The 12,244-nt window shown below is 42.3% G+C and overlaps 2 protein-coding genes and 1 long non-coding RNA gene across 12 annotated transcripts in view; 1 reads left to right on the top strand and 2 right to left on the bottom strand.

Moving 5' to 3' along the window:
* The window catches only part of CPSF3 (cleavage and polyadenylation specific factor 3), a 62,329-nt gene extending 59,992 nt beyond the window's left edge, over window positions 1-2,337 (bottom strand). The window contains exons 1-2 of one of the 2 annotated variants that reach the window (XM_072634255.1): window positions 2,039-2,337; window positions 254-317 (exon numbers count right to left, since the gene is read on the bottom strand). In XM_072634255.1, the coding sequence (XP_072490356.1) occupies window positions 254-317; window positions 2,039-2,088 (114 nt within the window). In that variant the 5' untranslated portion in view covers window positions 2,089-2,337. Of the gene's footprint in view, window positions 1-253; window positions 318-1,113; window positions 1,231-2,038 lie in introns of those variants that run through there. The other variant, XM_072634256.1, reaches the window with a different exon arrangement.
* On the bottom strand, window positions 1,198-1,428 carry LOC140520368 (uncharacterized). Its single transcript, XR_011972475.1, has 2 exons — window positions 1,344-1,428; window positions 1,198-1,230 (listed from the first exon to the last, which is right to left on the bottom strand). It is a non-coding gene; the product is annotated as an uncharacterized lncRNA (long non-coding RNA).
* LOC140520363 (integrin beta-1-binding protein 1) overlaps window positions 1,318-12,244 on the top strand; it is a 33,021-nt gene continuing 22,094 nt past the window's right edge. Inside the window, exon 1 of one of the 9 annotated variants that reach the window (XM_072634264.1) lies at window positions 1,318-1,452. The gene's annotated coding sequence lies outside the window, so the exon portion shown is untranslated. Of the gene's footprint in view, window positions 1,453-2,244; window positions 2,673-2,701; window positions 2,978-3,049; window positions 3,320-12,244 lie in introns of those variants that run through there. The other 8 variants (XM_072634265.1, XM_072634260.1, XM_072634263.1 and 5 more) reach the window with 8 other exon arrangements.

Below are 12,244 nucleotides of genomic sequence, written 5' to 3' on the forward strand. Positions count from 1 at the left end.
TGGAACCTTTGCACATAATTCCAACCCACAGAAGCAGAACTGACAACCTCTTTAGAATTTATTATAAAAAAGATAATTGGTTGGCAGATCTAGGTAAACATAATTTATTGCATTTATGAGTAGGATATTCCCAAAATTATGTTAATGCTTTTACAAAAAATAAAAATGACTGTTTTACATATTAACAGATTTATACTACATATGTGTATGTATATATATGTATATACACATATGTATACTTTACAATGATTACCATTATTTTTCTTCCTTTGAACTCCAGAATAATACATGATCTTCCTACTTCTTGTCCAGCCCCACTGTAAAAAAAATAACAAGAAACAAACATAAACATCTGTGCAAATGTATTAAGGCAAAATGTTAAAAGCAGCACAAAACTACACTAATAAATCAAACTATGCTTTCTCTCTGGGTTTCAGTTTCCTCATCTGCAAAAAACGAGGCAGGATTAGCTAACCTCTTTGGTCATTTCCAGCTCCAAAACTGTGAGTCTAAGAATGTGACTTCTCCACTTCTCTAAACTTCAACTCCTTGCCTTCAGTCTCAAAATATAATGAAGCCTTCCTTTATTCCAATACTAATCCCTCCACTTTTGCTGTTTAGATCATCAGTTCTAGCCTTCTTACACCTAACACTCAGTCCACTCCTAGCACCAGATATCCTTTGATCCAGTGACACTGTAATACTTTCTGTTCCTTGAACAAAACACACTAGACTTGGAATTTTCACTAGCTGTTCTTCATGCAAGGAAATGCTCTCCCTCTTTATCTCTGCTTCCAAGTACCAGATAAAATCTCACTTACAGGAAGCCTTTTCATCCTACCTTTTCCCTTCTTTATGTTTTTTCTGCACATCTGAAACTGACTGCCATCAAAATGCGCCTGCTGAAATCTCTCCCTTTCTTTAAGGCCAAATTTGGGTGTCACCAACCTATAATAATATCTGGCATTTATATAGGCCTATAGGGTTTGCAAATATTATCTTATTCTCATAACACTGTGAGGTAGCTGGTGCTATTGTCATCCACATTTTAGAGATGAGGAAACTGAGGCAGAAAGAAATTAAATGAAATGCTCAGGGTCACACAGCTATTACCTGAGTGATGCTACATTTTAACTCAGGTTTTCCTGGTGCGTTACTTTCCTCCTTCCACCTGGACGAGATTTCACCTTCCTCCGATTTCTTCTAGTACTCTGTCTGGATATTTCCTTCCTACATGGCATATTTTACCTAGCATCAGACTTATGTATAGATGCATGATTTCTCTAATTATAATCCAACTTCCCTACGGGCAGAGCCAGTCTAGCACCGTGCCTCACACATACCAGATCACAAACAATTGCCTTCTGTTTACATGTCTCTGGGGAAGGCAAGGACTCCTAACGAAAGACAAGGTACTCAATACCGAACAGAAACTTAACCAGCACTTGTCAGGTAATAATTGCTCGGATGTTTACAGTTCTTTCCGTATAAATTCTTCCTCTGGATTCTCAAAAAGAAACCGACCCTGTGAGAGGCGCGGAGTCAGAACCCCTCGCCTTCACGTGGAAGGAAACTCCAGCTCGGCCAACTCGGCGGGGGGGGGGGGGAGGTCTTTGGCCACCATGTCTTTTAGTCCCCGGTTCACTCGTGGATCACACAAGGCAAACCCTCCTGCCCGCAGGGGAGACAGGACAGAGAGGCCCTCAGAGCTCAGTCGGACGAGGGGTGGGGATGACAATGAACACAAAGGGATCTTGCGGCGCAGAGCCACGCAAAATAGTGTCAAGGCAAGTTTGAGGGAAAAGGCCCTGCCACCAGCGGTGGCCACGGAAGGGATCAGGGAGGGATTCCTGAGCAAAGTGGCTTTTAAGGAAGTGGTAGAGATCCGCAGGTGAATGAGGCCGAGCCCACAGGCGCGGGCAGAGTGTGGGGCTGGGAGGCCCCGCCTCAGGAGCCCCCGCGGCCTTCCCCGAGGCCTCCCCCGCCCCCCTCCCCGGGCTCGGCTGCGCGCAGCTTCTCCCTCCCCAGGGCTCCTTACAGAGGTCGGATCAGTAGCTGGTCGCTCTCCTCGGCCGGGATGGCCGACATCTCTGGGGGCAGGGAAAGGGATGAGGAGAGAGGGGGCCCGACGAGCCGCGACCACCACCACAAAGCGGCGACAGCGCAAAAACGCCCACCCCCGCTGCTCCCACGGCACTGCGACCACCACTTCCGGCGTCGCCGGTCTCGGCGCGAAGACGCTCAGGACTTTACTTCCGGTGCGGGCCAGACCCACGAGGTTTGGCTGCTTCCTTTCAAGCCGGGCAACGCGCGGGGCGGGGCTGGGAAAGGAGTTCTGCGCCTGCGCGGTGGGGATGGTGACGGAGTCGGGGGAGGGGTGAGATGAGAGGAAGGAAGGAAAGGGAAAGAAAAAAAAGCGGAGTGGGAGTGGCTGCCTCCGGCTTCTGGACTGAGACGGAAAACAGTTCCATCCCGGAGCCTCCACCCTTAGCGGTGGCCGTAGGTGAGGACCCTCTCCCCATTCCTCCCCGTTGCGCTGTTCTCTCTCTGTTTCTCCGTTGCACCTCGGCGCGGGCCTTCGGTTTCCCGCCTCCAGCGCCGCAGCCACACGCCAGCCTCCGTCGGCTTGGAATCGTGATTCCGAAGCTGGTCTCCGCGTGGGGGAGGGTTAGGTAGGCCTCTGGTTGCTATAGCGACCAGGAACAAAGGTGGGGAGCGATGGAGGGATGAGGAGAGGGGGGCGAAGGAGAATTGGTACCGCCCTCTTCCGTGGATCTGGGCGGTGGCCGCCGGACTCCGAGCCGGGAGAGACCTCCCGAGAGCCGGCCCGCCCCGCCCTCTCATTTTTACAGAGAAGGAAACTGAGGCTCTTGGGGAGAAAGCCCCCCCCCCCCGTGTTAAGTAGCCGAGCTGGCACTGGAACCTAGGAGCCGCGTGTCTTCCCTGATCCTCAGGGCCTCCGTGGCTGGGGCTCAGGGTGAGAAGGGGGTGCCCGAGGGTTCTGTGTGCTGGGGGGGGCGGTGAGAACCTGGAGGAAACGCTAATGATCACTGCTAGGGCCTTCTCGGGGATGTGAGGGCCCGCCGGGGGGAGGGGCCGTACACCCTCGGGTCCGCCGCCCAGCCTGCACGGACCGAGCGTGCCCGCCGGCCGTCCTTGCCCTCCCCCGGCTCGAGGAGGCCACGCAGGGCGTCCGCATCCACCCCGAATGTGGTGGTGGCGTCAGGGGCTCAGGCGTCTTCCCCGCTGCGTTCTGTTTCTCTTTTAAATCGTGTGCGTTGAAAGGTACCTTGGTGTGTCAGACGGAGACAGCTGTTGTGTAAGTTGTCCGCTTCGGACTTGGGCTCTTCTCCGGTGGAAGGCAAGCCAGGCTGAAGGGAAGAGGGTTCGTGAAGATGGTAGAATACGGCACCAGATTCACCCACAATTTAAAATAAGGCCTCCAAGTGAACTTTGAGAGTCAGAAAAAAATTGAACGGGCCATGAAGGAGCTTTGTAAGAATAAAGCATCATGACCAGATGGATTTACAAGTGAATTCTACCAAACATTTAAACATCAAATAATTCAAGTATTAAATGAGCTATTTGGAATAACAGAGGAGTCCTAGCAAACTCCTTTTAGGAAACTAATATGGTGCCAATATCTAAACCAAGAAGAGCTAAAACAGAAAAAGAAAATTGTAGATCAATTTCTTTAATGAATATGAATGCAAAAATTCTAAATAAAATATTAGCCAGGGGATTACAACAACATATCACAAAGATTATACATGATGCTAGGTTGTGAAAGACCGGACCTAATCATTTGTCTCTTTCTTAGAACAAATCCTGGTGTTGGGTTTTGGGGTGTACAGGAAGAAGGGGCTGAGGAAGGCTATGAGTATCCAAGAAAATGATTATTTAAAAAATTTTCACAGGAGTAGGGGAAGAGACTTTGTTTTACAACGTGTCCTATAACTGTGTCTATGAAGGTACTATTCTGTAGCCTTCTCTGTATAGCTTTGTTTCTTTGCCGAGGATTTGTGTTTACCCTATTCTTAGTGACTTCCTTGCAGCTATGATCTCTGGATAAACATCACTTGACCTATCATTCCGAATTGTTTTGTTGGATTGTGCACTTTTATCATGTTTTCCTTCGTAGTCTGCTGTTGGAATCTCATAGGGTAGATTCTCCAGATTCATTTCGGTGTTTCAAGAGTCTCTGGTTCCTGGTTATGGGGAACAAAGGGGAGGGGTATCTGAGTGAGACAAAAGCCAGGAGCACATCTTCCCTACCTCTCAGTTAGCTTATTTAATTTCCCTTCTTTATTTTTAACCGAGCTAAAAGTCATCACCAGCACTACCTTCCCCTGAGGGCATATTTCCTAATTCTTGCCCCAAACTGGTTTGTTGTAATGGCCAGTGGGGTCTGCCTAGGTACACACCACCTCTAATCTTATTACATAATAGTTGTGTAACTTTGGGACAAATCATTTCATTTCTCTTGGCCTTAATTTCTTCCTTTGTCAAATGAGAGGATTGAACTAAACAATTTCTAAGATCCCTTTCGTTTCTATTTTTTTTAAATTTCCTTTCTCTCCCCAATGGGGTGGACCCATGGTAAAGAGAAAAAGTAGATTTGTGTTCATCTAAAAAAAGGAGGATGATTCAGAAGTGAAATGTTACATGTACTTTCAAATGTCATTGTATCATTGGTTTTACTTAACTGTTTTACCATGTTCTGAGAGACTTCTCATGACGTGAGAGTAAATTGTAAATATATGTAATATAAACACAAAGTACATCAAAAAGTCCAAAAGTGACCCCCCCCAAAATCCCATGAATCTAATTACTACTATTAAAGAAAAACTCTTTAAAAAAATAAAATTTTATTGATATATTTTGTTTTTATGTAACCCACATCCACCAGTTATATGCATCTCCTTTGCCCTCCCTCAATAGAAGTGTTAAAAAAAAAAAAACTGTACATGGTGACCAAATGGGATTTGTACTGGGAATGTAGGGATAGTTTAACATAAGGAAAACTATTAATATAATTGATTATGTCAATAACAAAAGTGACAAAAAGAATATAATTATATCTGTATTTGCTGAAAAAGCTTTTGACAAAATGCCACACTCATTCCTATTGAAAACACTTGAAAGCATAGGTATAAGTGGATTTTTTCCTTAAAATGGTAAGAAGTATTACCTAAAACCATCAGTAAGCATCATTTTTAATCTGGGTAAGCTAAAAGCCTTCTCAGTAAGATCAGGAGTGAAACAACGATGCCCATTATCACCAGTATTATTCAGTATTATATTAGAAATGCTAGTAAAGAGCATTTAGAGGAATAAAAGAAGTTGAAGGAATCAGAATGAGCAATGAAATAAAGCTGTTTTTAAAGATGAAAGGATGATATACTTGGAAAATCCTAGCAATTCAATTAAAAAGTTAGTTGGAATAATTATTGATTTTAGCAAAGTAGCAAGATTTAAAATAAACCCACGTACATCATCAGAATTTCTTTATATCATCAACAAAAAGTGCAAGAATAGATACCCCACTTAAAGAAATTGTAGACAGTACAAAACACCTGGGAGTATATCTACCAAGAAAAACCCCAAAAGTACATGAGCAAAAGCATAAAACAGTTTTTATACAAATAAAGTCAGATTTAAATGATTGGAAAAATATTAATTGCTCCTGGGTGGACAGAGCCAGTATAATAAACATGACAATCCTACCCAAATTAATCTACTTATGCAATGCCATTTCAATTAAATTACCAGAAAATTATTGTGTTGAGCTGTAAAAAATAATAAAATTCATTGGGAAGAACAAAAATTCAAGAATATCAAAGAATTAATAAAAGAAAAACATGGAGGAGGCTTAATGATACCTGATCTGAAACTGTGTAATAAACTATATAGTAAAGCAATAAATCAGAACTGTCCTGTACTAGGAAAAGTGGATGAGTGCAACAGAGCAGACATGCAGTACTCAGTGAATGATCAAAGTAACCTTGCGTTTTGACAAATGCAAAGATTTAAACTTTTAGAATAAGTATTCACTATTTGGTAAAAATTGTTGAGAAAACTAGAAAGCAGTCTGTCAAAAATTAGGTGCAGACAAATATCTTCTGACATTTACCAAGATAAGGTCTAAAATGCATACAAGACCCTGATATAAAAGGAGATGTCATAAGAAAATTAGAACAGGGAACATAATGCCTGTAAGACTTATAGAAAGAAGAATTATGAACAAGAGATAGCATTTTGATAATGTGAATTGAATAGTTTTATTTTGTTACATTTAAAAGGTTTTGTACAAATAAAATCATTGTAACCAAGATTAGAAGGAAAGCAGAAAATTGGGGGAAAATTTCTATAGGCAGTTTATCAGGTAAAGACCTCATCTCAAATATATAGAGAACTTTATCAAATTTATAAGATTGTGAGTCATTCTTCAATTGATAAATGGTTAAAGGATGTGAACAGGTAGTTTTTTGATGAAGAAATCATCATTTATATAGACATAAAAAAATGCCCTTAATTATTATTGATTAGAGAAATGTAAATTAAAACAACTTTGGGGTATTGTCTCACTCCTATGAGGTTGGCTAAAATGATAGGAGAAAGTGACGAGTATTGAAGGGGATGTGGAAAAATGGGAAATCCTTTTAAGTACTGATATTTTTGTAACCTTGGAATTATCCTCAATAGCCAATCAATTGCCAAATCCTTTTAACATTTCTCATCTCTTCCCTTCTCTCTTTTCATATGGCCATCATTCTAGTTAAAGGCCTCATCAGTTTTTATCAGGACTTTTTGTAATAGCTATCAGTTATAAAGGGCCTACTATGTGCCAGGTGGGGTGTAGGGTTTGTTCAGGGAGGTCTAGTACCTTTGTTGTGATGACTTCCAAGCCCTTTTCAGGACTCTTCAACTTTGGTGTTCACCTGTTCCACCCAACTCTCACCTGTGGCTCCAAGAAGCTTCAGCATACACAGTGGCCATATCCTGGTAAACCGTTTCAGCAGATGGGCCAAACCAGGTTGAGGGTAACCAAGGGGTCTCAAACCCATTGGTGTTTTAGGGAAGTGTCTACTCCAAGCATGTGAAGACTTCCCCTGGTGGAATGGGCAGATGAGAACAGTTTGTTCCAGTGGCCATGAAGGCAGCTGAGGCAGGCGATGTGGAACACTTAGAGCTTGGTTAGACACCAGAGATGCTGTCATCTACTGCATCCTCAGCTGTCACCAGCCATCTTGATTCTGTACTGTCACTAGACCAGGATGACTCTGGAGAAGAGTGTGAGGTTGAAAACTTCGTGCAACTCTGCCTCACTTAAATGCAATTTACGCACGAATCAAAAAACATCACCCATCCTGTGGTGACAGTCAAGTGATGAAACAGCAGGTGTGGATACACTGGGAGCTGTACAGCCCTGCACACAGGCAGCCCAGACCCTAGGGTCATTCTCACTTGAAGCAGCAATGGGACTCTGCAGCTCCCTGAGTGTCTGAGCAGCCTTTTAAGGATCACACTCCTCCCCTCCTGGTGTGAAGAAGGGGGCTAGGAAAGGTGCCCTAAAAATTGTCTACCTACTCAACTGTGGCTTGATTACCGCAGTAGGCAGGGAATCACACTCTGCAGTCAAAACACAAAAAAAAATGTACATAACGTACAAAAGCATCTACAAAGATGATTCTGCTCACCATCAGCACATGGAATGTGCATATACGTATAGACAACATGAAATCCAGTAGACCTGAAAGACAAACTGCTGTTGTTGTGAGAGAACTCAACAGGTATCACATCCAAATAGCAGCCCTGAGTAAAACAAGGCTGGCAAATGAAGGCCAGCTTACTGAAGGTGGAGCTGGATACACTTTTTTCTGGAGTGAATGCAGTGAAGGGGAGCACAGGTTTTGCAATCAAAACTAATCAACAAGCTGGTATGCCTGCCAAAAGGAGTGAATAACAGGCTCATGACTGCAGTTGCCACTTGCAGGAAAACGCCATGCGACCATCATCAATGCCTATGCTCCCACCATGTCAAACCCTGATGAGGTCAAAGAAAAATTTTTTGAAGACCTAGAGACCCTTATCATCAATGTGCCAAAAGAGGACAAGCTCATAATTCTGGGTGACTTTAATGCTAGAGTAGGCTCAGACTACCAGACTTGGCAAGGAGTCCTAGGGAGGAATGGAGTTGAAATAGCAAGAGCAATGGTCATTTACTGCTGACAACTTGTGCATCTCCTGACCATCTCATCACCAACACTGTTTTCCATTTACCTAAACACAGCAAAACTTCATGGATGCACCATTGCAGCAAACACTGGCATCTAATAGACTATGTGATTGTAAGAAGAAGAGATAGACAAGATGTGAGAGTGACAAAGGCAATGTGTGGTGCAGAGTAGTGGACTGATCATAAACTTATCCTTTCCAAGCTAAGTATTCACATTCATCAAAAGTGCTGCCTCCATGGCAAAATGACTACCAGAAGAATTAATGACAACAAATTAGAGCTCTTCTCTGAGTGTGAACAGTTCGTTGCTAACTTGAGGGAAAGTTGAGGCAACTGACAGTTGGTGACTTTCAGAGATTTGGTGTACAACAGTTCATTTGCTCATCTAGGTCAGAACACTTATAAACACCAAGACTAGTTTGATGAAAATGATGGAGAAATCCAGAAGCTGCTAAATGAAAAATGAGAACTCCATAATGATTTACCAGCAAGATAGTTCATCCGCCTCTAAGAAGGCAGCATTTAATTCCATCAAAAGCAAAATACAAGCAAAGCTTAGAGAGATGCAGAATTCCTGGCTCAGTAAGAAGACAGATGAAACTCAGGTTTATGTTGATATAGTAGCAATCCAAAGAGATTTTATGATTCCTTGAAAGCTATTTATGGACCATAAACCTATGGCGCATCACAACTACTCAGTGCTGATGAAGCCACATTGATTAGTGATAAGGCCATGATCCTAGAGAGATGGGCTGAAAGCTTCCATAGGGTTCTCAACCGACCATCATCAATCAGTGCTGGAGGCCATTGACCATTTATTTACCTCAGGTTGAAGTCAATCCCTCCTTAGCTAAACTTCCAACTAAAGAAGAGGTTTTGAGGGCCATTAGGCTCCTTTCATGCGGCAAAGCACCTGGTGCTGGTTCTATTCCAGCTAAGATTTACAAGGCAGGGGGACCATTGCTCATACTAAAGCTGACTGAAATATTCCAGGTTATATGGCAAGAGGAGGTTATCTTCCAGGAGTTCAAGGATGCCTCCATTGTCCATCTCCATAAAGGTAAAGGGAATAGATTGTCCTGCAGCAATCACAGTGGGGTCTCTCCCTTAGTCATTGCTGTTAAGATTCTTGTTTAACCCACTCCTTCTTTAGGATTAGATTATTTAGTTTCCAATTGATTTTTGGTTTATCTTTCCATGGCCTTTTATTACATATAATTTTTGTTGCATTATGATCTGAAAAGGATGCATTGACTATCTCTGTCTTTCTGCACTGGATTGTGAGGTTTTTATGTCCTAGTACATGGTCAGTTTTTGTATATGTGCCATGTACTGCTGAAAAAAAGGTATATTCCTTTCTGTTCCCATTCAGTTTTCTCCAGAGATCTATCATATCTACCTTATCCAGAGTTTTATTTACCTCCTTAATCTCTTTCTTATTTATTTTGAGGCTAGATTTATCAAGTTCAGAGAGGGGGAGGTTGAGGTCCCCCACTAGTATAGTTTTGCTGTCTATTTCTTCTTTCACCTCACCCAACTTCTCCTCTAAGAATTTGGATGCTATACCACTTGGAGCATACATGCTTAGTAATGGTATTGCTGCATTGTCTATGGTGCCTTTTAGCAGAATGTAGTTTCCTTATCTCTTTTGATTAGATGTGTTTCTGCTTTTGCTTTGTCTGAGATTAAGACTGCTACCCCGACTTTTCTTACATCAATTGAAGTACAATATATTCTGCTTCAGCCTTTTCCCTTTACCCTGTGTGTATCCCCCCGTTTCAAATGTGTTTCTTGTAAATAACATATTGTTGGATTATGGCTTTTAATCCATTTTGCTATCCATTTCTGTTTTATGGGAGAGTTCATTTCATTCACATTCACAGTTACGATTACTATCTGTGTATTTCCTTCCATCGTCTTTCCTACAATTTGTGCTTTTAGTTCTCCTGTCTCCCTTCCCCTCCTCAAGAGTTTTCACTTTTCACCACCACCTCCTGCAGCCTTCCTTTCCTTCTTTTAGCCCCCCTCCCTTTTACTCCCCTTTACCCTTACTGCTTCTTCCCTCCCTTTTAGCTTCCCCTCCCCTTTCTTCCCCCTTCCTCTCCTGCTGCCCATAGAGCTAGTTAGAATTATATACTTAAGTTTATTGTTCCCTCCTTGAACCAAATCAGATGAGAGTACCTCTCAGACAATGCTCATCTCCCTCCCCTCTTTCTATCTACTATAATTTTGTACTTCTTCCTGTGATGTAAGTTACCATTTTCTGCTTCCTCCTTTTCACACCTCCTGTTACAATCCCTTCACATGCTTAAATCATATTTTTATCATCACATCATTTACTTTATACCTGTTCCCTCTATGTATATCCCTTTTATATTTCATGATAGATTTACAGTTTTCAAGATTAATAGGTATCATATTCCCTTATAGGGAGGTAAACAGTTTGCCCAACTTGGGTATCAAGTTTTGTTTTTCCCCCGTTTACCTTTTTATGCCTCTCTTGAGACCTGTGTTTGAAGATCAAATTTTCTATTAAGTTCTGGCGTTTTTGTCAGGAAGGTCTGGAAATCCCTTACTTCGTTGAATGACCATCTCTTTTCCTGAAATGTTATGCTGAACTTTTCTGGGTGGTTGATCCTTGGTTGTAGTCCCAGCTCCTTTGCCTTACAGAATATTGGATTCCAATTCCTTCGATCTTTTAATGTAGAAGCTGCAAGGTCCTGTGTGATCCTGACTGTAACTCCTCGATATTTGAATGGTTTCTTTCTGACTTCCTGTAGTATTTTCTCTTCCACTGGATAGTTCTGGAATTTGGCAACGATATTTCTTGCGGTTCTGAGTGTGGGGTCCCTTTCGAGAGGTGAACGGTGGATTCTTTCGATGACTATTTTGCCCTCTGGATCAAGCGCTTCTGGGCAGTTTTCCTTGATGGTTTCTTGGAAGATATTGTCCAGACTCTTTCTTTCATTGTGGCTTTCTGACAGGCCAATAATTCTTAAATTTTCTCTCCTGGATCTATTTTCCAGGTCAGTTGTTTTTCCAATTAGATATTACATTAGATTACAATTAGGTTACATTTTCTTCTATCTTTTCATTCTTTAGATTTTGTTTGACTGATTCTTGCTGTCTCATAGAGTCATTAGTTTCTGCTTGCCCAGTTCTAATTTTTATGAAATTGTTTTCTTCAGTTAACTTTTGCATCTCCTTTTCCATCTGTCCAATTATTCCTTTTAAGGAATTTATTTTCTCCAGTTAGTTTTTGAACTTCCTTTTCCATTTGTCCAATTTTCCCAGTTAGGTTTTGTGTTTCCTTTTCCATGTGTTCAATTTTCCTTTTTAAAGAGATATTCTCTTCATGGAATTCTTTTTTCATACTTTCAAAATCATTGGCCAGTTTCTCTTCTATTTCCTTCTTCTGCTGTTCCAGGAGAGCTTTTTGTGCATGTGAGCAGTTCATAGTCACTTCTGAAGTTTCAGATGGAAGTACAGTCTCACTACCGACCTCTTTGGTATTTGTGTTTTGGTCTTTGTCCCCATAGAAAGATTCTATGGTTTTTTTGCCCTTGTTTTGCTTTTTCTTGCTCATGATGGTGATTGTGTGTTATGGCTTCTGGTTCTTTCAGTTAGAAGCTGTAGAACTTGATGTTGAGCTGACTGGTGTGAAAAAGCTAAGAGCAGGTGTCTTTTTATCTTTTTGTTTTGTATTTCCCCGATCAGCCCTGGGGCTTGTTAAGTGTGGGGGAGGGATGGTCTGGTCAAGGGAGAGGCACACCTAGATCCTAGTGCAAGTTTCCACCCCTCCTGGGGCTCTTATCCTAGCGTTGAGGCTCACTTGGGTCCTAGTGCGAATTACCAACCCTCCTGGGGCTCCTTTTTTAGTGCTGAGGCTCGCCTGGGTCCTAGTGCAAGTTTCCACTGCCCTGGGGCCCCTCTCCTTCCAGTTCTCCTCTGCCACTGTAGGAGAAATCCTCTTTAGTTATTTTCCTAGCCTCAGGTGTTATAGAC

The sequence above is a fragment of the Notamacropus eugenii genome, chromosome 1, assembly GCF_028372415.1.
Source record: "Notamacropus eugenii isolate mMacEug1 chromosome 1, mMacEug1.pri_v2, whole genome shotgun sequence".
Classification (NCBI taxonomy): Eukaryota; Metazoa; Chordata; class Mammalia; order Diprotodontia; family Macropodidae; genus Notamacropus; species Notamacropus eugenii.